The following is a 24,133-nucleotide window of genomic DNA, read 5'->3' as shown; positions in this document are numbered from 1 at the left end:
AAGGAGAATACAAAGTAATGCTGATGGCCTTCAGACCTGAAACTAAGTGCTGGACTCACCCTGATACCTGGCACTCCTGTTCCCCCGCAGCACAGTGCATTGAAGGGAGTCCTACAGCATTAACCACCTGCCCGTCTCTCTCTGCCTGTCCCTCACAGACAGAAATGCTGCTGCCTCTCAGCTCAGGCATAGCAAGGTGAGCAGCCCACTGGCATAGGGTGGCAGATAGAAATGGAAGAAATGTGTGTTTCTGCCGAGTCGAAAGTAGCCTTTATCTGTGCTCTTCAATGTGCCATGCTCACAGCTGTGGGGTGAAACTTACTAAAACTGACAGAAGCTTGGGAGAATTTTTCACCTGGGCCTGGGAGAAAGAGCATCCTCGTTGGAGGAAGGTGCGGTTGGCATCAGAGCTAATGGGCTCCTGTTCTGGTGCTTGAGGTGACATGAAACCAAGGAACTGGCATGAGTGATGCCAGGAAAGCAGAACAAGAAAGGTCACTGCTCTGTGTTGAATTGAGATTGACTGGAGAGTAACAGCACAGCTGGATCAGTGGCATTTGAGAGGCAGGATTGGTCAGGGATATATCTTCTACCTCCTGTTCAGTGTCATTGAGCAAGATGTACGTAGCAGCCAATGCTGACTTTGAAGAAGTACTGCTTTGAATGCCTCACACCTTGAATTGCCTGCAGCCTTGTGAGCCTTCCTTTGCTCCTAAGGCAGCAGATCAAGTGGTAAGATACCACCAAGAGGTGACAACTACGTTAGTTCATTATTACAATTAGATGAGAAGTTCACTTCAATGGCTCACTTAAAGGCTAGTTCAGATTTAGGATGCTTGCGCTTGTCTAAGAATTGATGTGTCCATTCTCTTTGGGAGATGAGGCTCCTCACAGCCAGGAGTGTTTTCAGGCTGAAGGCTGCCAGAGCCTGTCATTTTGGGAGCAAATCATCACACACTTGGGTGAAACTAATCAGATTGGTACCAGCATCCTCCAGATGTCCGCAATTCCTATTAGTATGTTTCTGAGCATCATCAGAATCAGCAGCCTGCAGCCTGTTGATCCTGCCTCAAAACGCTGGCATTGATCTGATGATCTTCAAAAATGGTCACATCAGTAACAATGACTGCGATGGGGCTTTGCTTTGCAAATGAGCTTAAACCAAACACTGTCTTGCATAAGGTTGCCCCTTCCAGAGGAGCTGCTAGCCTGAGGAGGTTGTGCTGAGCCCAACTGTGGGAAGCCGGTCCCCACGTCACTCTGATCCCTCCCAGAGAAGCTGTAACACAGCAGACTCTATGTGTGCTATGCTACTCATGCTTAGCCCCACAGTGGGGTGCAGCTGGGCTCAGCTGAGTAGCTGGCCTGTCCATGCCCTGAGGAGTCTATGGAGGATTAGCTGGAGACATAAGATTTTCTGCAAAACTTCGCTTTGTCTCTGTTGTAGTCTGGCAAAAGTGGTTTGTAATGTGTGGCTGCACCTGGGATTGTTAATACAACATGCTGTACAGCTGCTGCAAGGTGTGCTGGAGCATGTTAGCTGAGCAGTATCACCTGCAGAGCATCAGGGCCATGCCAGCAGGTGAAATCTGCCTCTTCCATCATTCTCTTGCTTTCCCAGCAGGCAGCTTTCCTTCAGAGAATATAGTTTTATCTTCTGCTCCATGCACCTTTGTGTTCTCCTGTTTAGTACATGACCTGGTTCCTGCAGCTGTCTCCAAGAGGGGTGAGTGGTTTATGGTTTCCCCTCTGTTTACCTTTTACAATGTAAAGCTTGATGTAAGAACTGCTGATTTTAGCTCTGGATGGTTTCAATTGGGTGCCTAGTATCACTGAAGGTTTTAGTAACAGGTAACCTGTGCTCTTGCTGATAGACCTGAAGTGTAAATTGTGGCCCCTGAGAACCATGGCACACGTGTGGGGCTCTGATCCTTGGGCATCTGTTGCACCTGTATCCAAACAAGCCACAGAAAGAGTTATGATAGCCACCATATAGCAGCCTAAATAGAAAGTTTGGTGGTCTGTGAAGGTGATGCTATGGAGCTATGGAGATGCTCTCTGCTTATTTCTGCCTACACTTGTAGGAGTGAGTGACTGAAAGCTGCTTGGGGTGGGTTGCCTTTGCCTTGCCTTGTTTTCAGGCCATCAGTACCCATCTTAAAACACCTTCTATCATCATAGCTATCACACAGAGAGGTTGTGGATTGAGAGACACCATGAAGAGCAGGTTGCTGCCTGGATGGCTGTCCTTCCCAGCCCAGAGCCAGGCTCCTGTCACTTACTCATCAAAAACGATTCTGAACTATGGATTTATAAGCCATTTTGTTTACGTGTTTTACACACTGAAACGAAAGCACCTCAAGCTGCAGCCATTGTCAGGGTCCTGTGTCCTTCTAAGGGAGGGCACTGGAAGGTGCACGCATATGCTCAGGTGGGTTGTGCTGCTCAGGAGCCCCCACATTGCAGCATCACAGATGGAAGCAGTAAACTTGATGCATACATGTCGCACCTACCACTGATGTACCCGTGTGGCTTTGTGTGGTGCTATATGTGCCTGCTAACCTTAGCGAGCATAACTCACTGTGAGCCTCATTTGCCTGGGCTCCTGCAGCTCAAGCAGAGCCTATGGCTCTGTGAGCTGGCACACATGAGCTCAGTCAGAGTGTGTGGCTCTGTGAGCTGGGGCACACGTCTGCCTGGAGAAATGGTGAAGGCAGGGGATAAATGGCATTTTTCAGCCCATTTCTCAGGCGTGCTGTAATTGTGTCTAGACAGGCAGCCTTGGATGGCTGCCTTGTACCTTTGCAGGGGTGGCTGCCGTTCCCAGCCGGTTTTGCCAGCTCTCCTTCATCTCTGAAGGGGCTTAACTCTCCTCAGCTACAGTAGAGATGCTTCCTGGCTCTTCTGTCTGCTGGCTCGTTTACAAATGGGATCCAGCATAGGGGACTTTAGGTAACCCATTCCTGCTGCCTGGTGGACCAGAGAGAAGGTGAGCACAGGCTTCAGGACCCTTTGCTGTGCCTGCATGTCTGCCCAGCCGTGCTGTCAGAGCAGGTCTCCTGACACTGGGAAATATCTAGAGCCTGCGGCGGTCTCTGAGCTCCCTCTTTCTCTCTGCCAGAGAGGAGCTTTCTGCATTCTCCAAAGGCTCTTCTAAAGCAAACGCCAGCATCTAAACAGCCTGTGGTTCTTCAGCAGAGTGCAGTGTCAGGGCTCACCTCTCCTTTTCCAGTCGGTCACAGAGCGAGGGGGGGGAAGCCAAACAGCAAAGATGAAAATGTTGAAAATGAAGATCAGGAGGAGGCATTTCAGTTAAAAAATGGGGAGTACAGATTATTCTATTGCCAGTAATGATGTGGGGGTGTGAAGCAGAGGTCCTGGGGGGCTCCTCAGCTGTCCCTCTGGCTTGTTGTGGAGGGATGAGGGGCATCAACTGGTTGCACCTTTGATTGCTTCTGTTCCTTGGCCTTTCCTGTGTGTTCTTATTGCCATAGTAAAATGTGGCATGGAGCTCAAGCAGTACTTGAGAGGGGGGAGAGGTGCTGTTTTCTTTTGGGATTAAGTTACTGTAATTATGGGTGGGATTTGTGGTGCCTTTTTTCTTTTCTTCCATAGTTATAGATCAAGTGATTGCTGTCAGTTCTGTGACTCACAGTTCAAATCTTAACTATTAAACAAAGGACCGTATATTTAAATACAGAACCTTCCCCATCCCTCAGAGGTGTGTGGGTACCAAAATACTGCTTGGTCTTCCACCACATCTCTTTTTCCTCACCTCTATCCTGAATCACCTTGGGATTCACTGCTTGAAGAACAGGTTCAAATTCAAGTAAGATCAGAGTGAACGTGACACCTGAGAGATGCTAGGGCAGGGCTTGAAATGGACCTAGCCATGCTTTAAAAGGTCTTTTTCCTTATTTCCACCTTTCCGGTAAGTGTGTATATAAAGCAACTGAAACTGGTCTCTGGTGATCTGTGTTATGAAGCATTTTAATGCGAATTACTTGAGCAGCAGTCTGTCCACAGGCTGATTCACACAACTGATACCCCCAATATCCTGTGTGCTGAGTAGCTCCCATGTTATCCAGCACCTATGAGCAGATGGAGTAAACAGTACCACACGCCTGCCTGGCATAGCTGGGAAACTGATTGACCATATTTTCAGCATTCATCTGCTGGGAGTGCTTAAAACAGCCATTGATTTCTTTCCCAGCTACAAGTAAAATGCAATAATGAAGACCTCTTACAGGTCTCCAGGCAGATGATTATTTTGAACAGGGAAAGTGCTAAGAGGGCTACCACTGAGAAAAGGCTTAAGGAAGGGCTATGTTCACCACAAAGGTACCAAGCCTTCCAGTTACATCTGTGTTTTATTAGACTGACAATTACAATACAGTATGGAGGGCACCCCCCCAGGCAAACAACACATGCTGTCCACGAGCATCTTCTCCCAAAGCCCAGACAAACAAGAGAAGAAGCTAGATCTCTGCTATGAGCTCCAGAGGCAGAGAGTAGGTTTGGCTTTATACTAGGAAAGAGAGGAAGCTTTTCCCAGATAAGGAGCTGTGGCATGGACACAGGCAGAGACAACATACACAGGTACACCCAAAGCTGTCAAATAAGTGTGGCTAACAACACAGCTAAGCCTGGTCTTGGAAGTGAGAGCTGGAGCCTCTGATCCAGTACAGTGAGGGGGGCTGGAAATGAGAGGAATGTGTAGAGGCTGTCCCAGGTCAAGTTTGTCTATACAAGAAGAGCATTAGAGTGCCCTGACATAAGACCAGCTTAAATGGTACAGCAGGGCTTGTCTGGTGTTTTCATACAGGAACTACTGGAGATGGCTTTGTACAATATTGCTGGGAAAGGAGACCGTGGCATGGTTGTGTTTGGCCAGCTCCTGGAAGCTGGGACGTATGGATGCCTTGTGTGCTGACAGGTATATCGGTGAGGGGAGCCAGAGAGAGTCCTGGGTCTGATCCTGGGGCACATGTCCTTACAGGGAGGGGTGTTACTGAAACAGCTCTCCCCGAGGCGTGGGCTGTAACAGCAGTTATCACAACAGGACAGCACAAACCCATAATCTAGCAGTGCTCCTGATGAGGACAGGAGTGCAGAGATTGGTTCCAAAGAGACCACAAACAAATTTCAAGGCAAGGTGCATGCAACCTGCCCCAAGTGAAAAAAAACAGATTTGAATCTATTGCAGGCATGACTGGAGCTATCCTAGATCTTGTTCATGAGTTAGTGGCCCCAGTAGATGACTGGGTGTGTGGTAGTTAAGTAGTGGCCAATCTATCACTGGCCTTCAGGTTAGGAAGAGAGGGAACACTTGTGACAGTGCTATGCTTCTCATGAGACCTGACCTACCAGAGGGATGGTAGCCACCTCTCTGTCTTGCAAGGAGCAATAAAGTACAACCTGGCAGCACAAGGGAAGGTTTCACTTGCAACTGGGGCAATTTACTCTAGCACTGAGACTGACCCAGTTTTATCAGTAAGCCTTTTGACAGAGACAACAAGGATGTTGTCATTTCTCTATCAGTGTTCTCTTTCTGAGATGGCTCATTATTAAAGGGATAGGATCCTTAAGGAAAAGATCATGTTCTGCCCTCTATTAGGATTGCTGTGCATGAGGTGGGTGCCTTCTGCAGGTTGAGGCTCCAGCACTGGGAAGCCAAATGCATTCCCAGCCCACAGGCAGGGAGATGAGATGCTGTCTGCTTTGGTCCCATGTGCACTGTGGTGGCTGATCTTGCGCTGCACGCCTGGGTCTGCCTCTCAGTGCCCAGTGCTGAGGGACTTACTGGCTTGCCTCTGTGTCTTCTCCTCCTTCCCCAGAAGTGGGGAGCACTTGTACCACAAACCGCAGCCCATGCAGCCCGGTGCCAGCCCCGCGGTCAGCAGCAGAGGATCTTGAGGAAGGCTTTGCGGAAGTCGGTGTTGAAGGTTGTGTAGATGATGGGGTTGAGGGCGCTGTTCACGTAGCCAAGCCAGGTGCTGGCACTGTAAAGCCCTGGGGGCACGTGGCAGGATGGGCAGTGGGTGTTGAGGATGTGAATCAAGAAGAAGGGCAGCCAGCAGCCTATGAATGCTCCTGGGTTTAGAGAGAGTGAGAAAACAATCCAGGACTTTAGAGAAACAACTACTCAGAAAGGCAGAGGGCACTGACCTGTGTCCTCTCCCTCCATCCTCTCACTGTTTCCGTGTGTGTGTCGGCATTTGGGAGGTGCTGAAGGTGACGTTACTGAGGCAGAGGGACTTAGCAAGAGCTTCAGCTCCTTGGGATCAGCTGTGTGAATAGATGGACGCAGCTTCAGAAGTGGCCTCGACTGACAAAAAGACAGTGGCCACAACTTAGAGGGAAAGACTGCTGCCTTAGCTGCTTTTATCAATTACAATGAGGCTGCATTACTTCCCTGCTACTACCAAGTTAACGAGGGGAAGAGATGTGTCTGGTGACCCTGGCAGGTGACTGGGGCACCATTCTCCTGGTTTCTCTATCCAGCTCTACGAGCTGGTTCCAGTGATGCTCCTTGCCTCAGTTTCCCTTTCTGTAATTGGACCTGAGAGCTGCTGCATGTGTGGAAACTTAGGGCTGTTTCAGCTTTATAATAAAGGAAAAGGGAAATCAAAGAGGTTGGCTGTTGCTGCCTGTAGCAGGGATCGTTGGCCACTGATCTAAAACAAAAGGGTAGCATAACGTAGCAAATAAAATACTAACATGCTTGTCTCTCAACATCTGAGAGCATTTCCCTAGGTCCCTAAATGCCCCATCTCTGTCTCTCCTGAGTTTGTGGAGCAGTGAAGCTGAAGTCTGGGCTTGGCTTGCATTTTTTTTTAAGCTCAATATTGTATTAGGAGATGCCTTGCTCCTGCAAGTCCCAAACCATCACCCCTTGCCCCCCACTAGATAGAGTGGCTGTCACTCACCCAGGACGATAGCTAGCATCTGTGTAGCCTTCCTCTCCCGAAGCTGGATCAGCCGGGGCTGCTGGTGCGCTAGCCTCAAAGAGCTGATGGTCTTGCCATTGCTGAGCCTCCGTACTTCCAGTCCTGGCTTGGTACTCCTCCTCTCTTCCAGCCTGCTGTGTTGTGTGCTCCTGGGTGTCTTGGTGAGGGATGCCTCATGGCAGAAGCTGCGGTACCGCTGCAGGCTGAGGATAGTCAGCAACTTCCTTTTGGTAGACATCTCCTGGCCTGAGCATTTGAATGGGAGACAGGGGGAAAAGGTGCCTTGGCGTCTGCTTGGCAAAGCTTTTCTCTCCAAGTGTTCCTGCAAAAGAGGATTCCACATAGGGGCTGGGAACCTTTCAAACCATTCACTGGGTTAAAGGATGACACGGAAAGTTGTAGGAGCCCCACTTGCTTCTTAGGTTTTGCACCTTATCCTCTAAGCTGAGCTGGCTTATCAGAGGCGTGAACAGCACTGGACAACTCTCTGCTTCCATCACACTGAGGAGTAGCATGAGAACAAGTAGAGCTGAAGCACCTGCTCTGCTAACCTTACACTTGTATTTTTGTGTTGGCCCTGCTCCCCTCAACACACCCCCACTTTTGTTAATGCAGCTTCACTGTGAGAAAAGGGTAAAACAAGTGGATATGCGTGACCAGGCAATCCCTTTCAAACCACTGTGCTGGTTCCCATGGTTGCAGATACTTCATCTAGAAAGGTCAGTGGAACAAATGCTCCATGCGCTATAAGCATTTTGACCTCTTAAGTCTGTCAGATGAAGAGTTGTTTTGGTTTTTCTTTTTAATAATCTAGGTGAAAGCCTGTGAAGCCCTGAGAACAAAGCTTCACACAACAAAAACCAATAAATAAAGACAATAAAATCGCTCAGTGAAGAAATTAGCCAGACTTCTGCATGGCTGAAAAGCCCTGCTCTGAAGAAATACTGAAGTAGCCTATGCTCTGTTTCTAGAGAGCAGAGATACACGGGGAGTATCCTCTTTCTAGAGGGCTGAAAAGGATTTAACTGGAGCTTCTGCATCTCAGGTATCATGGTGTATGGGTGAGGGATGGAATGAAAACATGCCATGTCCCTTCTTTAAGCTTTCTGTTCTGTGCTTTGACCCTTTAAGCAGAAGAGATCATGCATGCCCTGCCCTGTTTGACAGCTCCTTCTGTATTCATATGAATCTTACTTTGTGTGCACAACACGGTTTGGTGCTGGCGCTGTGGCTGCCCTGCCGGGTGAGGATTCGCTTCTTTTGTCTCTGTCTTAGCACGAGGTAAATCCGGACATAGAGCAGCAGGGTCACCAGGAAGGGGAGGTAGAAGGACACCAAAGAGGAGTAGATGATGAAACTAGGGTTGGATATGGAACAGACAGTGGGATCCCCTGGGGAGGAGAAGAGAGAGAAAGAGAGAGAGGAGAGAGCTGCTTTGGTTTACTGCAAGGGGTCTTCGGTGTATTAGCAATGCAAGCCAAAAGGTGTCTGGTGGACAAAGGCAGTCTAAGGAGTGCAAGCATCTCCTATCTCTGTTGTTGCAAATTAGTTGTGTCCTACCCACTCACCTAACTGATGCTTGAAAGGGACTACCCAGGGCCATTTAGCATGACCCAGCCATGGATCTTCCTGCTTTTCTTCTCTCATGTCTATTCCCATCCTTTCTCCTATTCCTCTGACAGCCTCTGAGCTGTCTGGTTGCAGAGGTGTGCCTTCACCCTTGTCTGTCTGGACCAGGAAGGAGGGGAACAGCAGTACTTCCCACTCCCTGCTCTCTTCTCATCTCAAGCATTGTATATAAGATGGATGGGAAGCAGAGGACTTCTGCCTGTGGCTCAGAGGGGAGGAAGACTCTCATACCCCTCTGCCTCCAGGGAGAATGGGCTGCCCAAGGTGAGGTGAAAGAGACCAACCTGATTCCAAGGAGGAGGCTAAATTGTTTCCTTTCCCCAAGGGATTAGGTGAGGAAGCAGCCCTCTGGATAGGAAAGAGATTTCTCACGAGCAGTGCCAGTATGAAGTCCTTGCTGGGTAGGAATCTGTCTTGTACCACATTTAAAACTGTGCCTGGAGCTGTTGATATCGGCAAGATGCAGTAAGTCTGATGTGTACTGGATGTGCTGCACATCTGGAGATTTGCTCTGTATGTGCTGAGTGACTGGAGGGATCTGTAGACCCGGATGCTTTGACAGACATTGATTTGGCAGTAAAGCAGGCAGGTCTGTTGTCAGATCAATAGTCAGTGTCTCCCTGAGTAAGTGGCAAGCTCATAAGACAAGAGCACATGTGCTCAGCACCAGAGATTTTTCTCACCATAGTGTGTTTTCCAGATTCCCAAAATTTCCTGTAACTTGGAAAGGGTGCAGGACCCACATTAAATGACCTGCCTGTACACAGGGCAGCTCCATTTTCAACCTCTCACCGGATGCTGCTGTTCAAGGATATCACCTACCTGTAGTATTGAAGCCAAAGAGCAGAGGGCATGACACTGCGAATGCCAGCATCCAGACTATCACAATCATGAGAGACACCCTCCTGCAGGAGCTCTGCCCAGTGCTGTTCTGATACTGAACTGGTTTCACCACTGCGGTGTATCTGTGGACCAAACCAGCTCCAGAAAGAGGGAGGGAGGAAAAGGACCAGGTTTTAAAAGGAGAAATGAGAGCCACGTAGGGAACATGATGGTGAACATGGTAAAGAAATAAATGGCAGAGGAAAGAAGACCAGATGATGGGATCAGCAATTTGTAGAAATGATAAGTGGGGCATTGGGAGGAGGAACAGAGGAAATCAGAGTTAGTTGGCAGCATTGCAGAGAAACACTCTGCAGATCTGCTGGCATTGTGAAGCTACAAGGTTTGGGATACCAGATGGATCTAGAAACCCCAAGAAACCCCTAAGGTTATACGTGCGCACTGCTGGGAAAGAGCAGCCTTGGAGCAACCACAGCTTGCTGCGCTCTGTGCTTCAGCTGCCCGCTCTGGTGTTGGCCTTACTGACAGAGCCCATGGGTAGGTGTCCGGGGCCGTCAGCTGCCAGGGTGCCTCAGGGGATACAGCTCAGCAAGGCTAGGATGTGGAAGGCACAGAAGTCTTGTCTTTAGCATAGCCCAGGGGCTGGTACTCCAGACCAACCCAGCTTTGAGAACTGCTTCATACAATTACCCTTTAGCCACAGCATGCAGTGTTTTTTCCTTCCCCCACTTCTCGGTCCTAACAGTACCATGTGCAGCAAGGTCTTGGCTCCCCGCCCTCAGCATGGCTTTAAATAGGCTAAGTTTTAAGATGCAGAAAAGCAGGGCAAGGCTAAAGATTATACAGCAATAATCATCACCCTCTCCCTATGTGTATGGCAGGATTTTGTTCATTAAAACTTCACGAGTGAGGTCTCCAGGAGGAGAAACCCTCTTTAAGACTCAGTAGGAATTAGATAACCAATTCTGGTTCTTGCTTTCAAGAAGCATGAGGATGTGGTTGACTGCCTACTGGTGATGTTTTATTGCTTGTGCCTGTCTGCCCTTAATTGCAGACATCTTCAAGCACATGGCGGGCCAAGCCATATTAATAGCAGTAGCAGCAGTAATAGACTTGCAGGGATGTTTGTGCTCCAGAGCATCCCAGTGCTGCCTATGCAAATCCCACTTCCTTGTCCCTACCATGCTGTGGTACAGGGTTGTCCCACACCTCCAGACTATCCCCCGGATGCTGTTGGCTCTCACCTGTCAATGCTGATAGCACAGAGGTTTAAAATGCTGGCTGTGCACATCATTACATCCATGGTGACGAAGATATCGCAGCAGATGCGGCTGAAGGTCCAGACTCCTCCGGTCACCTGCACCAGCAACCACAAAAGTGTCAGCCTTGTTCTGCCCCAAGTCCTTGATAAGTTATGTGTAAGGTGGTCTCCTCCAAGTATCTCAACAGCTACATGAGTTCATGTCCACTGTGATGTGCAGAGGGAAACTGAGGTACCTGTGTTGTGTGCAAGATAACACAGCGGTAGGTTGCAAAGAAGGAGCCGCACCTCAGTTTCAGCCCTTTAGTTACTCTTATAGAGGGAGAAGAAATAGATAGCAGCTATCCCTTCCCTTAAGGCCCAGCATGACAAATTGATTTAAATTTGCTATCACTGTATATATCCTTTGATTAAGGATTATCTGAGAAAAAATAAGGGCTGAAAGCATTTCTCAGCTTAGCTGCTGGAGTTCTCTTGCAGGCAGTGAGCTGGAAAAGTGCTGCAAATTTTATGCATTTATGTATGAAAGAGAGACCTGAGACCCAAGGTTTCTCTAAAGCCTTATTTGGATTCTTATCTCAGTTACAGATTTTGATTATTAGATCTGAGTGAGAACTTGCAAGCTATTCAGATAAAGGGTTTTGGTTTGCCACCATGTCGAGCTTTTGTTCTGGTGGTTTTGAATGTTTAATCTGAAGTGTGCAATCATGAAAGCTTAGCTGTGACCAATCTTTGTGATGGAGAAATGCTCTCTTTTATTGGCCTAGCCACCAAGTTCTTGATAATAACATTTTCAGTTGACAACAATATGTTCCAAGCACGGTGTGGTACTGCTCTCCTGGGGGGATGATAGCTTGAAGTGAGGTGGTCTGCCTCAGTACTCCCTCCTTGTAGGAGATGAACGAGGAGGCAGCCTGCTTTCCACAGATAAGCTTGTTAGATGAGTACAGCAAACAAATCTAATGCTATGCTGGTAGGAGAGAAAGAGGGAGGGCAGTCCTTGCTTGGAGAGAGCCTTCAGGGTTCAACCCCATAGGTCCTGCTTGCTCAGCTGGATCCTGGGAAGCTATCAGGAACTGGCACTGATGCCTAGTGTCACTGCTTACATTTAGGCCACCGGAGTCTTGTGGTCTAAACAAGTCAAAGCTACTTGTTTTGTGGCCCAAGTACAGCAAAAACACTGATAAATAGGAGTGAGTCCACTGGAGGGCCACCAAGACAGTCCCTGGGGCTGGAGCACTTGTCCTGTGAGGAGCTGCTAAAGAAACAGGGCTTGTTCAGCTTGCAGAAAAGGTGGCTTTGCAGAGAACTAACAGCAGTCCCTTAGTGGGAGGTTATTAAGGAAGTTAGAGAAGGATAACTGAAGCTGGGGCCAGGTTTTCCACAGCAAGAGGAAACAGACCTAAGTTGAAAGAAAGGTGCAAGCTGGTGATGAAGATGAACTTTCTGACCATGAGGACAGTGAGGTAGTGAAGCCAGTTGCTTGGTGAGACTGTGCAGGCTCCATCCTTGAAGGTTTTCAAGACCCACTCAAAAATACCCATGCCAGCTGAGGCGAGAGAGGGTGCACAAGTAAGCTTGGCTTCTAAGGCAGTGGGTCAACCCTGCAATAAGTGTTGATCCTAGGAAGGACATGGCTCTCTGCAGAGAGATGCGCCTGTATAAATACAGAATTCGCTCAGTGTGAGTTGTTTTCAGAGCTGTTCAAGAAATAATCATGGAAAATATAAATGGTTTTAAGTGTACCAGCACTTGGCCACAGAAACTTGCTGAGGTGTGCTGTGTCGTTAGGCTGTTGCCTGCTGCACCTGGCTGCTATCTGTCACAATTTGGGTACTGAAGAAGACAGTCTTCCATTAGGACCCCCGACTTGAAGGGGAGAGAAATAGGAATTGGCTTGCAAAAGGCAATAGAGAACTATGCTTTTGTCTTTGGTTCTCTGATACTTATGGGGCTCCTTTGTTTTCTCTTTAAAAAAGCAGGGAAAGAAAAAAAAGCCCCAAACTCTCAAAGTTTTTCTTTTCAGTTTTCAAAGAAACCTCACACCATTTTTGCTTTGGCTGCAGATTTTTGAGATCTGCTTGACCACCTCAAAATGCATATATATATATGTGTGTGTGTGTGTGTGTGTGTGTAGTTGTAACTGCTGGAAGCCTTTGCAGAGGTTTGCAGTGAGAGATGTTTCTGGTAGTGTGAGGCAAAATGCAATGCCGTGTTTGTGTGATCTGCGGAGTTTGAAGAGTATTTCACCAGGAGCTGGTGCCAGCTGTTCGCATGAAAGCCATCTGCTGCTCGCCCAGCAGATGTGCAAGCACTTAACTGAGGGAGCTTCCAAGGTCCTGAGCACATTCAGGTTTTAAGCCCAAGAATGTGAACCATTAAAACTCGAGAAGGTGGTGGTGGGAATGGCTTTGAAGTGAACCCTCCAGGGATGATGCATTCAGACCATGCCACCTGCATACTAAGCTGTGGATTGTATTAAGCGGATGCTTGACAGATCAAAATGTTAGGGCTTAAAACCCACCCTCACTTCCACCAGCCTCCACCTCTAAAATGGGCATTAGCTCTGCTGAAGTCAGTGAAGTAGTTAATATTTACCTGCAGGGTATGCAAACCCGGAATTTATTCTGGAATTTAATAATGAAGAAGAGCCATTTTATTACAGGCCGTGTTAATAATCTTTAGAATTCTATTTCTGCTATTCCTTTTATTGCTCTGCTCGTCTTTGCTACAGCAGCTAGAACTTGCTAGCGTGCATTTCTGGTTTTGCCGTGCTGGCAGGGTACCTGTTCTTTACCCCTCTGATGCCTTTTGTATAGGAATCTCAAAGCACATCACAGGTATTAATTGAATGAATCCTCACAACTGCCTGGGTGAGGTGGATGGCCAAATGTTCTTCTTTGACAGCTGATAAGAGCAAACCACAGAGAGATGAGCTGATGCGGTCTCTCATTACCCTTCTGTGCATATGCAACAGAAATGGGAATAGAGTGCAGGCTGAAATCCTGGCTCTGCTAAAGACAATGCTAAAGCTCCCTGAAGACTATTCAGGTCAGGTTCTCACCTCATCTGCTTTATCCACAAAACTGCAGTATTAGTATTTTAAACTTTCCAACCGTAAAGGAGTCTTCCAGTTTATGTGCATTTATAAGCTTATGCAAATCCATCACTCTCCTGAATCCTTGCAAATAAACAAAAGAATGTCTATAAATCAGATATGTATGATGACGCTGTATTGAGGAACACAGGGGGGGAAAGTAGGAACTTGAAGTTGCATCAGGTGATGACGGGCATGTGAGTAGTGGTGCATCTAAGCGTGCTCACTTAAGTGTTTCGTGTTTAAGAGTGTTCTTCTTGGAGGTGCTGTTAGCTCCCTGCAGCTGTGAAATGGCTGCTTATGGTTTTGCATGGTGGGAGTAACTAAGAGCACACATGTGGTCAGGCCTGTTGAGGAGTGGTAAACTGCTGAGCTGCAGTAACTCAGTTGTCTATCCTCCCCTTGACAAACACCTTCAGAAACGTTTTTTCCTTTGAGGGTAGAACTGGATGTTGTGAAAAGATGAAGAAGGATGCTCCAGGCCATGCTGCTACATGTCCTCCTCCGTTTATACAATGATTATAAGGTATGATGGTGTTTAATGCCAACTCCAGTAGGCAGGATACCCTAAAGCCACTGTCTTGGACATCTTGGTGAGCCAAGTAGGTGCACCAGCCACAGCAACAGAGGTCAGTAAAGAAATGGGGTAACAGAACTGGCATATTAGACCTACTTGTTGACCCCAGGAGATTGCTAGACACAGTGCTGAACACATTTTTGTGCCAGAAACTTCACTAGGTGGAGATGAGGATTTTGAGACTATAAAATGTTCCTCTGGTTGATCTATCACAGCCTTCCCAAGAGGCCTTTCGAAAAGACACAGTTCTTTACATGATTGATAAAATGACAAATTTTATGGAGAAGGTCCAGGCCACAGATGGCTCTAAAAATTGAGTGTAAAGCACAAAGTTCACAAGCAACATTTAAATCTGAGGTATTCATCCACCTTTAGCTTCTCCATAAATAATGGCCAGGTCTCAGATGCCTGGTTTGGCAAACTTTCAGTAGAAGAATAGGTATTGTACATGGTTTTGGAGACAATTATTTCTTGGCAATTTCTAAGCCCATAGTGTACTGAAGCATGATGCCATTTCTGCTTCACTGGTGCCATCGCTCATCCATAAACAGCAGCAAGTATCTAAATTACTTTGGACTGCTTTTTAAATCTTAGTCTTGCTGGAGTCCTGCAGTCTGGCTCTCTAGGAGATACTGTGTGATGCTGGGAGTGCAATGCTTGGGATGTGTGTGGGGTCTTCTGCCTGTTGTTTGGGTGACTCTTGGATCAGCTACTTCGATTATCCAAGCTTCACAGATAGAAATGAATCTTGAATGGGTCTCAAACACAACTAGGGCATGGGCTGCATTTGTGCTCACAAATTGTGACCACAGTACTGTATGGGGGCAGAGGCTGCTCCACAGATGTGCCTCAATCTCACCCTGTCCACAGCAAGTGCTAAGTTTAATGCAAAAGCATATTGTGATTTCATTAAAGATTGGAATATGCTTGAGGAGATGGACTATTCCAGTCCAACAAAATTTGAGTTTGAATAATATATTTTTAATTCCCATCTAATTGCAGAGTCTAATCTGTCTTGTTGGAATGGCTTCCCTCCTCTGCTCCCCCGTTATCCCCTTTTTAATCATTTGTTGTAACACAACCTAACTGTACACATCCTGCAGGCCAGCTCCAGGACTGCTCCACACAGATCAGCCTAAACATTACTACTAAGTTCATTAGGAACATGATCACACATGCAGTATCATGGTAAACTGATATTGCGGTGAAGTTCTGCTAATCATAGAACCACAGAATAGTTTGCGTTGGAAAGGACCTTAGGATCACCTACTTCCAACCCCTGTGCCATGGGCAGGGATGCCTCACCCTAGACCATGTCACCCAGGGCTCTGTCCAACTCACCTCCAGGTACACCACCCATGGCATCACCAAAATAGCCACCAGCAGGTCTGCCACCGCCAGGCTCACCACCAGGTAGTTTGTTGTAGTTTGCAGGGCACGTTCCCTCAGCACAGCTAAGCAGACCAGGACGTTCCCAAAGATGATGGCCAAAATCAAGATGCAGTAGCAGAGGGCGTAGTAGGCATGTGAGTGTGGCAGGTAAGGCTCCGTAGTGTTGTCTGCCCCACAGGGAATGGGGTTGGTGGTATTTGGATGACTGCTGGCTCTTGTGAAGAGGGCCATGGGGGATGCCTCTGTGAAGATGAAGAAAGAGGTAACGGAAAATCAGAGCTCTAAAATAGAATGACAGAATGGTTTGTGTTGGAAGGGACCTTAAAAAGCTCATCCAGTTCCAACCTCCTGTCACAGGCAGGGACACCTATCACTAGACCAGGTTGCTCCAAGCCCCATCCAACCTGGCCTTGAGCACTGCCAGGGATGGGGCAGCCACAGCTCCTCTGGGCGCCCTGTGCCAGCGCCTCAGCACCCTCACAGTGAAGATTTGTTTTCCGAATAGCCAAGCAGTGCAGAACAGTACCTTTTGTGGATGGTGTATTATTTTTATTCTTTCCTCATGAATGCTACTTTAAGCCAGTTCTGGAGGTCAGGTTTTTTTTCTGCATATATATATATAGGCAGAGCTTTGTTTATGGTCTTACTTGGCCTTTTTCATTGAATTTAAGCCAAGAGAAGAATGCAATATTTCACCTCCTGTGTGTATGAGAGAGATGCATCTTACCAACCAACACAGATATATGGAAAGTGTCAGTACTTTTAAGATGCACCGAAGTCACAGCACAGTACAAGCCAGCTGGGCAAGAGCTCAGTCTTAAAGGCAGTTTGTAGTACTGAGGACAACACAACACAGTTACCCAAACCAGGTAGCTTGGACCTACCATCTTTTCTTTGATGAAGGAAGTGGAAAGTACACTTTTCCTGCAACACGTTTCTGTTCCAGGCCTTCTGTTCAAATAATGCTCTGCTTGTACCCTGCCTACCTTGCCAAAGTTCAACTACCAGTGCTGCCCTCATTTCATCCATAGTGTGCTCTGTCTTTTCCATGCCCGGCCAGAAGATGCGCTTCCTGCTCTGAAGAGCAAACCAACTTGTCATTTGGGATGAGATAATGGATGGATGCTTACAGGGTACTTAGCATTTATTTTCCTTACATTGGATTTCGTGGTTGTGCTCAGGAACCTATCATTTGTTGATTTAGGGGATGATAATTTTTTTCCAGGGCTATGAAGGCTGCTGTCCCAGGGTTGTTCTGTGACATTTAATAGCTTGTATATGATAGGGTTTTTTCCCTTTGCTAGTGCTCCCATTGCTGAACTCCTCATCAGTGTGACAGGTATGAAAGGCAAGAGCAAAACGTTGCAATGCCAGTGGTATAAATATTACTCCTTGTTCCACTTCTCCCCTTCAACAGTAGCATCTGTGATGCATGCACTCCTGAAGGAGTAGCTGTGCAATAGGTATAAATGGGTATAAATTGCCCCAGCACCCTTAAAATGGGTGTCACTTGCCCCTGCTGCTTGTAGCTGGGAGTGGACAAGGGCAGAATGAGATGGAAACTGAACTTTCCTCTGTCCCATGAACACAGATCCCTCAGAACTGGGACAAAACAATCTCTTATGGCACGTGTTTTGTTTGCAAGTGCCCATGCTTGCCTCTCCTTCTTCTGCAGCCTCTGACAGAGTTGAGCTCTCCACTGGACCTGAAGGATTTCCATAGCATGACTCCCAGGACTGTTTGTTCATAAAACAGCTCTGCTGCAGCCACCCAAAGACAGGGCTTGTTTTGCAGTGAGTGTCCCTTGCAGAGACACAGCTCCTCCTCTGGGAAATCTGTATTGTCTGGGGCCACGAAAGGCCAGTTCTGTAGCGTTGGAAAAAACCCTACATTAAGCTGATAAGCAAAGCCACGACAGGGAATGAACAAAACAGCACACAGAATAGAACTGAGAGGTTTAAGGCACTGTACTACACAGTTTGCCAGCGGGTTTACTGCCCTGTCTTTCTCTTGTTCTTTATGTCCTCAAGCACTATTTCCAACTACCACCCGGAGGCCAATGCTCCCTACCAGGTTCCCCCCCAAGTTCCTCCCTGCCAGGCACCCCAGCCCTGCACTGCCCTACACCCCCGTGGCTCTGCTGGCTCTGCCTGCTGCCAGGATGCTGCCAAACTAGAGTACCGGGAGACAGGGGTACAGGGACACCGGGGTGCCGGGATACCCCTTACCCGTAGGGACAAGGGTCGCTGCCGCGGGGACGAGCAGGCGGCAGGGAGAGGGAGGGATGCTCCTCCCGTAGGTCTCCGTCTCGGGGGAGAGTCCGGGCGCAGGTCGTGGTCCGGATGCCATGGTGCGGGCGTGGGGTGCAGAGGGGGGGTCCGGGGTCTAAGCGTGGCCGCGGCTTTGGGTCCCGCTGCGGCTGCTGCTCCGCGCCCGCCGCTCCCGCAGCCGAGGGGCAGCCGTGCGCCCGGGGGGCGAGGGGAGCTGGGGAAACCCGGACTGGGGACACTGCGGAGATGGGGGGACCTCCGGTGCCGGGCGGGAGAGGAGCAGAGGGGTCAACAATGAGGACTTACCCCCGGCCCGCCGGGCCGTGCCACCGCCGCTGCCGCCCAGACGGTCTCGGTGCCGGTCCCGCCGCCTCCCGGCCCGACCCGCTCCCTCCTGCCGCCCTCCCGGCGCGGAGCCGCGGGGCGGAGCCCTGCTGTCCCCCGCCTCCCCGCCGCCCCCCGCCGGCAGCAGCGGGCCGGGACCCCGCGGTGCCCGGGGTGGGGGGAAGTCAGCCGGGCCGGGGTCTGAGCGCCCCATCCCGTCCTCAAGCTCCCGAGGGGCTGCTCTTCTATCAAAGGGGCCTGGCAGAGGGGTCCCAGCTAATTCCGGAGCCAGGGGTGTGCTTTGCTGAGGGACAGACCTGCTTCTGCCTGGGAGCCGAAGTAGAGACGGGGAACCCCAAATCCGGACCCTGCCCTTGACCATGAAGTGTCTCTGTTGTGTCGGAGCGGGAGGAGGTGCCCCGGCCGAGCTGTCAGCACTGCGGTGGAAGGCAAACAGGCAAAAGCCCTTCGGGGGATGCTGCAAGCATGCTGCTTGGGATAGGAAGCTGACACTTAAAAATGGTTAGTTTAAAAATACGATCAGAGTGAGGATGGCTTTAAAATGGGAGAGAATTGGGGAAAAATAAATCTTTCATAAACTACCTTAAAACTGAGATGAAAGAGTGCTGGGTAAGCAGGGAGGAAGCCAGGAAGGACAGTGATGTGAGGGAAGCATCCTTCTGGGATCCCTGCCTGTGGGCACTGTATGCTGCATCTACCACGGCCACAGCATGACTACAGCCCCTGCGTCCGTTATGTGGCTTCCTTTGAGGTCTGAGATCAGTCCTTCGAGGAGCAGTCCTCCTCAGACTGGTCACCGTGTGGGCTATGTGGGGTATGAAGGATCCCAGTGGGCCTCCTGTCTCCTGGGGTTCAGCTGTGCCTATCACCCAGTCTGGCAGAGCAAGTGGGGCTCACTGAGGGTTGTCATGAGGGTGCAGGAAGCTCAGCTGCAGGACTGAGGTTTCCTTTCCCGTGCATGCAAGAGTTGCAGGAGCTGCTCTGCAGTCCCAGCAGGGAGGAGGGGAAGTTCTTTTCCCCTTTGTGCACCCGCTGGTCAGGGTGGCCATGGACTAAGTTGTAGGTGGGTGAGGAGATGAGGAGATACTGCAGACAACAGAGTTTACTTGTTTAAGAAACAAGTTACCTTAACAAGCATGCTCTGGGACTCTGGCTTCCTGAATCGCTTCTCCTGACTGCAGACACCCAGGTCATCCTCTTTGTGGGTAAGGGTGGTCGGTGGGAGAAGTGCTGTAGAGAGTACTCATACCTATGAGGTATGAGGGATGCGACAGTACCAGCTTCAGCCTGATTGTGGGTGGTGGAAATGCCCATACAGGGCTTGATGGGAGTTAATCAGCACCAAGGCAGTGATTGCCCCAAGGTGGATGGCACTGTATGGGTGTCATGATTTACTGCCTCTTCCCTACAGGTATCACATTTGCAGGTCAGGTGTCCTTGATGGAGGATATAGCTGCTAGGCTATAGAATGAATGACCCATGAAGGGGGCCTATAGGGATGCTGGAGAGGGACTCTTCGTCAGGGACTGTAGTGACAGGACAAGGGGTAACGGGTTGGGTTAAAACTTAAACAGGGGAAGTTTAAATTGGATATAATGAGGAAATTCTTTCCTGTTAGGGTGGTGAGACACTGGAATGGGTTGCCCAGGGAGGTTGTGAGTGCTCCATCCCTGGCAGTGTTCAAGGCCAGGTTGGACAAAGCCTTGTGTGGGATGGTTTAGTGTGAGGTGTCCCTGCCCATGGCAGGGGGGTTGGAACTGGATGATCTTGAGGTCTTTTCCAACCCTAACTATTCTATGATTCTATGAAGGGTTTTACAGCCCCCTTGTCCCCTTGGAAGCTCCGAAGTGGTATCACATAGGCTGTATTTACTGTGCTTATGTGTATGCAGATGAACTGCTGTCACCTATTCCATACTGCTCATCTTCAGCAAAATGTGTTTGCTAGCTGCACTTGGAGCAGTTGAGGAAGGGGGGAAGCCCTCCCATCCATCCCCAGCAGAGGCTTTTTACTGTGAGCTTGGAAAGACTCCAGCACACCCACACTCATGTGCTTAAAACCGGAGGGAAGAGCACACGTGGTGATGCTGTGGGAGTGAAGGGCTGGGTGCGAATGGCTCGTGAGCATGACCCCTTGCTGTGGGGCTGGGGGCATTTTAGCTTCAGTTTTTAAATGCAGTTTGTTTGTAGGTGATCACCAAAGGGTTGTGGCCAGCAAGGTGCCTAAATGGTCTCTAGGACACTGGGACACCGGGACCACAAGGCACTACTGCAATATGCTGTTCTGATGTTATCCGTTCAATGGAACTGCTAACCACAGATCGATCAAGAGGCATTGCCTTGCAGCTGCCCCCCTCCTTTAAGACAGGGGGATTCAGCAGGGCGAACCCACAAAAGCACTGCTGTTCTGATTCATGTCTTTGTCTTCCAGCATTGAAACACTCTGTTGCCTTTTCTTGTGGTCAGTGGAGCCCCCAGTGCTGCCTCTTCCAGGAGCCTCCTCATCCCGTAATCCGTGTTACCTCCTGCCCCAGAGACCCTCATTGCAGATACCCCAGCCTTTTATCCTTATCTGGTCCTGGAAGGTCTGTGACAACCTGTCCTCATCAGCCCACTCAGATTAATGAGACAGATGGGCAGTAGGAGCTTGTGAAACTTGTTTCTTGCTTTAATAATTTTTGTATCTTCCCTTAATATTCCTCTGACTTGAGAAGAAAAATCATCCAGTTGTAAGTGTTGCTGCTCTGTTTAAGCTCCTTCTCAGCAGTGCTCCCTTCCCATCTCTTTCCTGGGTGGCTCTTTTCATGCCCCCTTGTTTGGTTTTCCTGGGACTGGAAAAGTCCTGCCTTTGGGGTAGGGACTTAATGACTTTCTTGTGTTTGCCCTGCAGCAGAGGTCTTGTGGAGCAAGATAATAATCCATGTGATCGTTTAATTTAGATTAGATTGTACCACACACAGAGACAGGCTGAACTAAAATTGCATAGACAATCTCAGCTGAGATATTTGCAGGGATTTGGAGTTTTTTTAACATTACATCTTCTTTAATACAGTGCTCAGTGCAATGCCTCTCATAAATTCTTCCTACTCCAAAATCTTGTAGGTGGCTTATGTTTGCTCCAGTTAAACACCGGACAAGCCTTTGGCTGTGGCAACAGAGCACCACTGGAGCATGGCAGAGAAGCAGGTTGGTAGTGAGTTGTGGGAAACTCAGGATGTGCCAGCAGGTTTCACAGGTGCATCCTAACAGCAAAGCCTCCTCAAGCTCCTGGATCTCCAGCTGCATCACAGGCTTTATGCCCCCATGTGCATAAAGCTGGGAGAAGCCATGGTCCCCACACCTGGTCCATGCCCTCTGGATCCTCTCCAGCCTGTTTCTCTGCCTTCACCTCCAACACCAGCTCTCCCAGTTCTTCTTTTCAGTCCTGTGTGTTCCCAAGCTCTTTCAAGTAACTTGTATAAATCTCAGTGTTCCTGCTTATTTTTTCTCCATCTCCTTGCCCATCAGTCCTAATGTTCCTCTTGTACTAAGTATGTCCAGCGAGTGTTTGTGCACTCCTGATCCCTCATGTCTCTCTGGCTGTGTTCACATTTCTTCCTTTGATTTCTAGTCACAGTCTTGGCATCCTGTTCAGTTCCCAAACCTCTGGCAGCTTCACCCAGCCTATTTGTCCTTCCCCTCTATTGCTCCTTCCCAAGTTCCTAACTCTGACCCTTGCCATCTCTAGCTGGGTTGCTAGTGCCCTGCACTGCTGCGGCTTAAAGGATTGTTAGCAAATGATATATGTGATTTCACACAATGGTTGCTGTCACTGCAGCCAGTGTTTAAGGTGCAGTGTCTAATATGTGCCACTTAGGTGGAATAAACCTTCCATCATTTATCCTGCAAGCGAGGATGCTCCCCTCACAATGAGTATTGTCAAAATACTCTGCATCCACAGAAGCTTTTAAGACTGGATAAAGCCCTAATCTGACCTCATGGTTGACCCTGTTTGGAGTGGGATGCTGCATTAGACATATCTGGGAGACCCTTCCCAACCTGAATTTGCCTATGCTGCTACGAAAATCACCTTGTGCACTGGATGTAAACAGAGCTTTCCTGCTGGCACAGCCTGCAGACTTCTGTAGAAACTTTGGTTCATTCCCACACCATCCAAGCAGGAATTGCCTGTTCAGCCTTGGTCACTTTAAATTTTTAACAAAACTCGCATGTTTTCACAGTGGCGACCAAAAAGGAAGTCAAGCAGCTTTGGGATAATGTATGCACAGCAGCTTGCGGAACCAGTACAGGCTCCTTCGAGAAATGGGAGGAAGCTACCACAGCTCGTGTAAAATAAGATTCACAGGACGTTCAGATCCTGCCGATATTGATTCCCTTCTGCTCAGTCCTTAACTTCCCTGTTCCCTCTTCCAGCAATCTGGAGATAGGTGGCGCATCCCAAACCCGCACAGCACACAGCAGTCTGAGCTTAGCCCGCAGGGAATGTTTGTCATGTAAATCGCATCCGCAATGGGTTTTATACAGAAAATAATATTACTACAAGGGTAGGTGGTAGCATAGCAACTCTCATCTGGTGGTTAGGTATTAGGCTGGGACTTGCAGGTCTAAGTCCTTCTGCTGCACCGAGGGCATAATCTGGGGTAGAGACAGCTCTCTGTCAGGCAGAACTGGGACTTCAGGCTCTGCATCCTATAAAGCAGGCTGATAAAGCCAGCATCCCAACCAAACCCCTCTCTAAAATTACTGTTTTGATCCCATTTTCCGTTCATGAAATGTTGGTAGTGTTAGAACACGCGTTTTGCAGCGTGACTGTGACAGGATGGATCCTGCTGCAGTTAATGTTCTTCTGCATCCAGCCACAGACACTCAGAGAGGAGATAGGGCTTTTAAAAATGAGGAGGGTGACTTCTGCAGGGACCTCTGACAGAGGAAAGGCTGTGGAGTTGGAGGGCTGCCATTACCTCTGTCCCTCCTTCCTGCCTTGGAAAATTAACCTGTCTGGTCTGTGATGGCCTATGTTGCTGGGGGTCTCACCTCTCTTTCTTATGAGGCACAGACTTGTTGTAGCTGGGGTTAAGTAATTTATTGAAGCATCTCATAATCTCAGACAAGCTGGTTATTGCTGAGCATCTGCCACAGCCACGTCTGGAGGCAGGGAGAGGTGTGTGGGTCTTCCTTGGGTAGCATGACTGTCCCTCCTGCACCGGACAACTCTGATCATAGAATCATAGAATAGTTAGGGTTGGAAATGACCTTAAGATCATCTAGTTCCAACCCTCCTGAATGCTGGAAGGGAGGGCTGGAAGGCTGTCCCCATGCGCTGCTGGGAACAGCTACTCAATCTGAACTGGACAGGGGTTCTAAGAGCCAAACCCAAACGCTAAAGCTATACTTGCTTCTCAAGTCCATGTACTTCCTTCTCTCATTCCTCTCCTCCACCTCAGCCTGAAGATCCTCAGCAAACAGATCCCTTAGCAAAGGTCTGCTGCAGCAGCAGCTCTTTTCTATGGTGTCTCTTCTTCCCTCACACCTCCTCCATCCAAAAGGTCTTTTGGGGTCTTGGCATTATCAGTAATAGTACTGATGCTTTTTGTCCTACACCTGGGATACTTGCTCAAACCTGGCTGTCTGGCACCCATGGCTCTGGGGTGTTTGTCCTGGTTCTCTGACCTCTCAGTTTCTCCCACTGCTGCTCACAGCTAGCAGGAATCTTTAATCCTCTTTTCTGTTCTAGGTAAGAGGCTGTGTGCATACAGGCAAGATAAAAGGG

General features: G+C 48.8%; 1 protein-coding gene and 1 long non-coding RNA gene across 2 annotated transcripts; one reads left to right on the top strand and one right to left on the bottom strand.

The window, feature by feature from the left end:
- Window positions 1-1,634: 1,634 nt before the first annotated feature.
- LOC136012560 (uncharacterized) lies at window positions 1,635-16,728 on the top strand. Its single transcript, XR_010611812.1, has 3 exons — window positions 1,635-1,726; window positions 14,224-14,306; window positions 16,696-16,728. It is a non-coding gene; the product is annotated as an uncharacterized LOC136012560 (long non-coding RNA).
- Window positions 5,566-18,383, bottom strand: DRD3 (dopamine receptor D3). Its single transcript, XM_065675654.1, has 9 exons — window positions 18,326-18,383; window positions 15,699-15,991; window positions 10,667-10,779; window positions 9,402-9,544; window positions 8,145-8,341; window positions 7,630-7,655; window positions 7,382-7,394; window positions 6,930-7,146; window positions 5,566-6,093 (listed from the first exon to the last, which is right to left on the bottom strand). The coding sequence occupies exons 2-9, from the start codon at window positions 15,978-15,980 to the stop codon at window positions 5,897-5,899; spliced, it is 1,188 nt and encodes a 395-aa protein (XP_065531726.1). The 5' UTR covers window positions 15,981-15,991; window positions 18,326-18,383; the 3' UTR covers window positions 5,566-5,896.
- Window positions 18,384-24,133: the final 5,750 nt, after the last annotated feature.

This window comes from Lathamus discolor, chromosome 4 (genome assembly GCF_037157495.1).
Source record: "Lathamus discolor isolate bLatDis1 chromosome 4, bLatDis1.hap1, whole genome shotgun sequence".
Classification (NCBI taxonomy): Eukaryota; Metazoa; Chordata; class Aves; order Psittaciformes; family Psittacidae; genus Lathamus; species Lathamus discolor.
The sequence above is the reverse complement of the archived record's forward strand: the minus strand, read 5'-3'. Positions and strand labels throughout refer to the sequence as shown.

Coding starts and splice junctions, on each gene's coding strand:
- DRD3 (XM_065675654.1), bottom strand. CDS start 15,980: ATGGCCCTCTTCACAAGAGCCAGCAGTCATCCAAATACCACCAACCCC. Junction 9,545..10,666: donor TGTGCTATCAGCATTGACAG/GTGAGAGCCAAC, acceptor TTTGGTCCACAG/ATACACCGCAGTGGTGAAAC. Junction 7,656..8,144: donor AACCGTGTTGTGCACACAAA/GTAAGATTCATA, acceptor TTCTAGATGAAG/TATCTGCAACCATGGGAACC.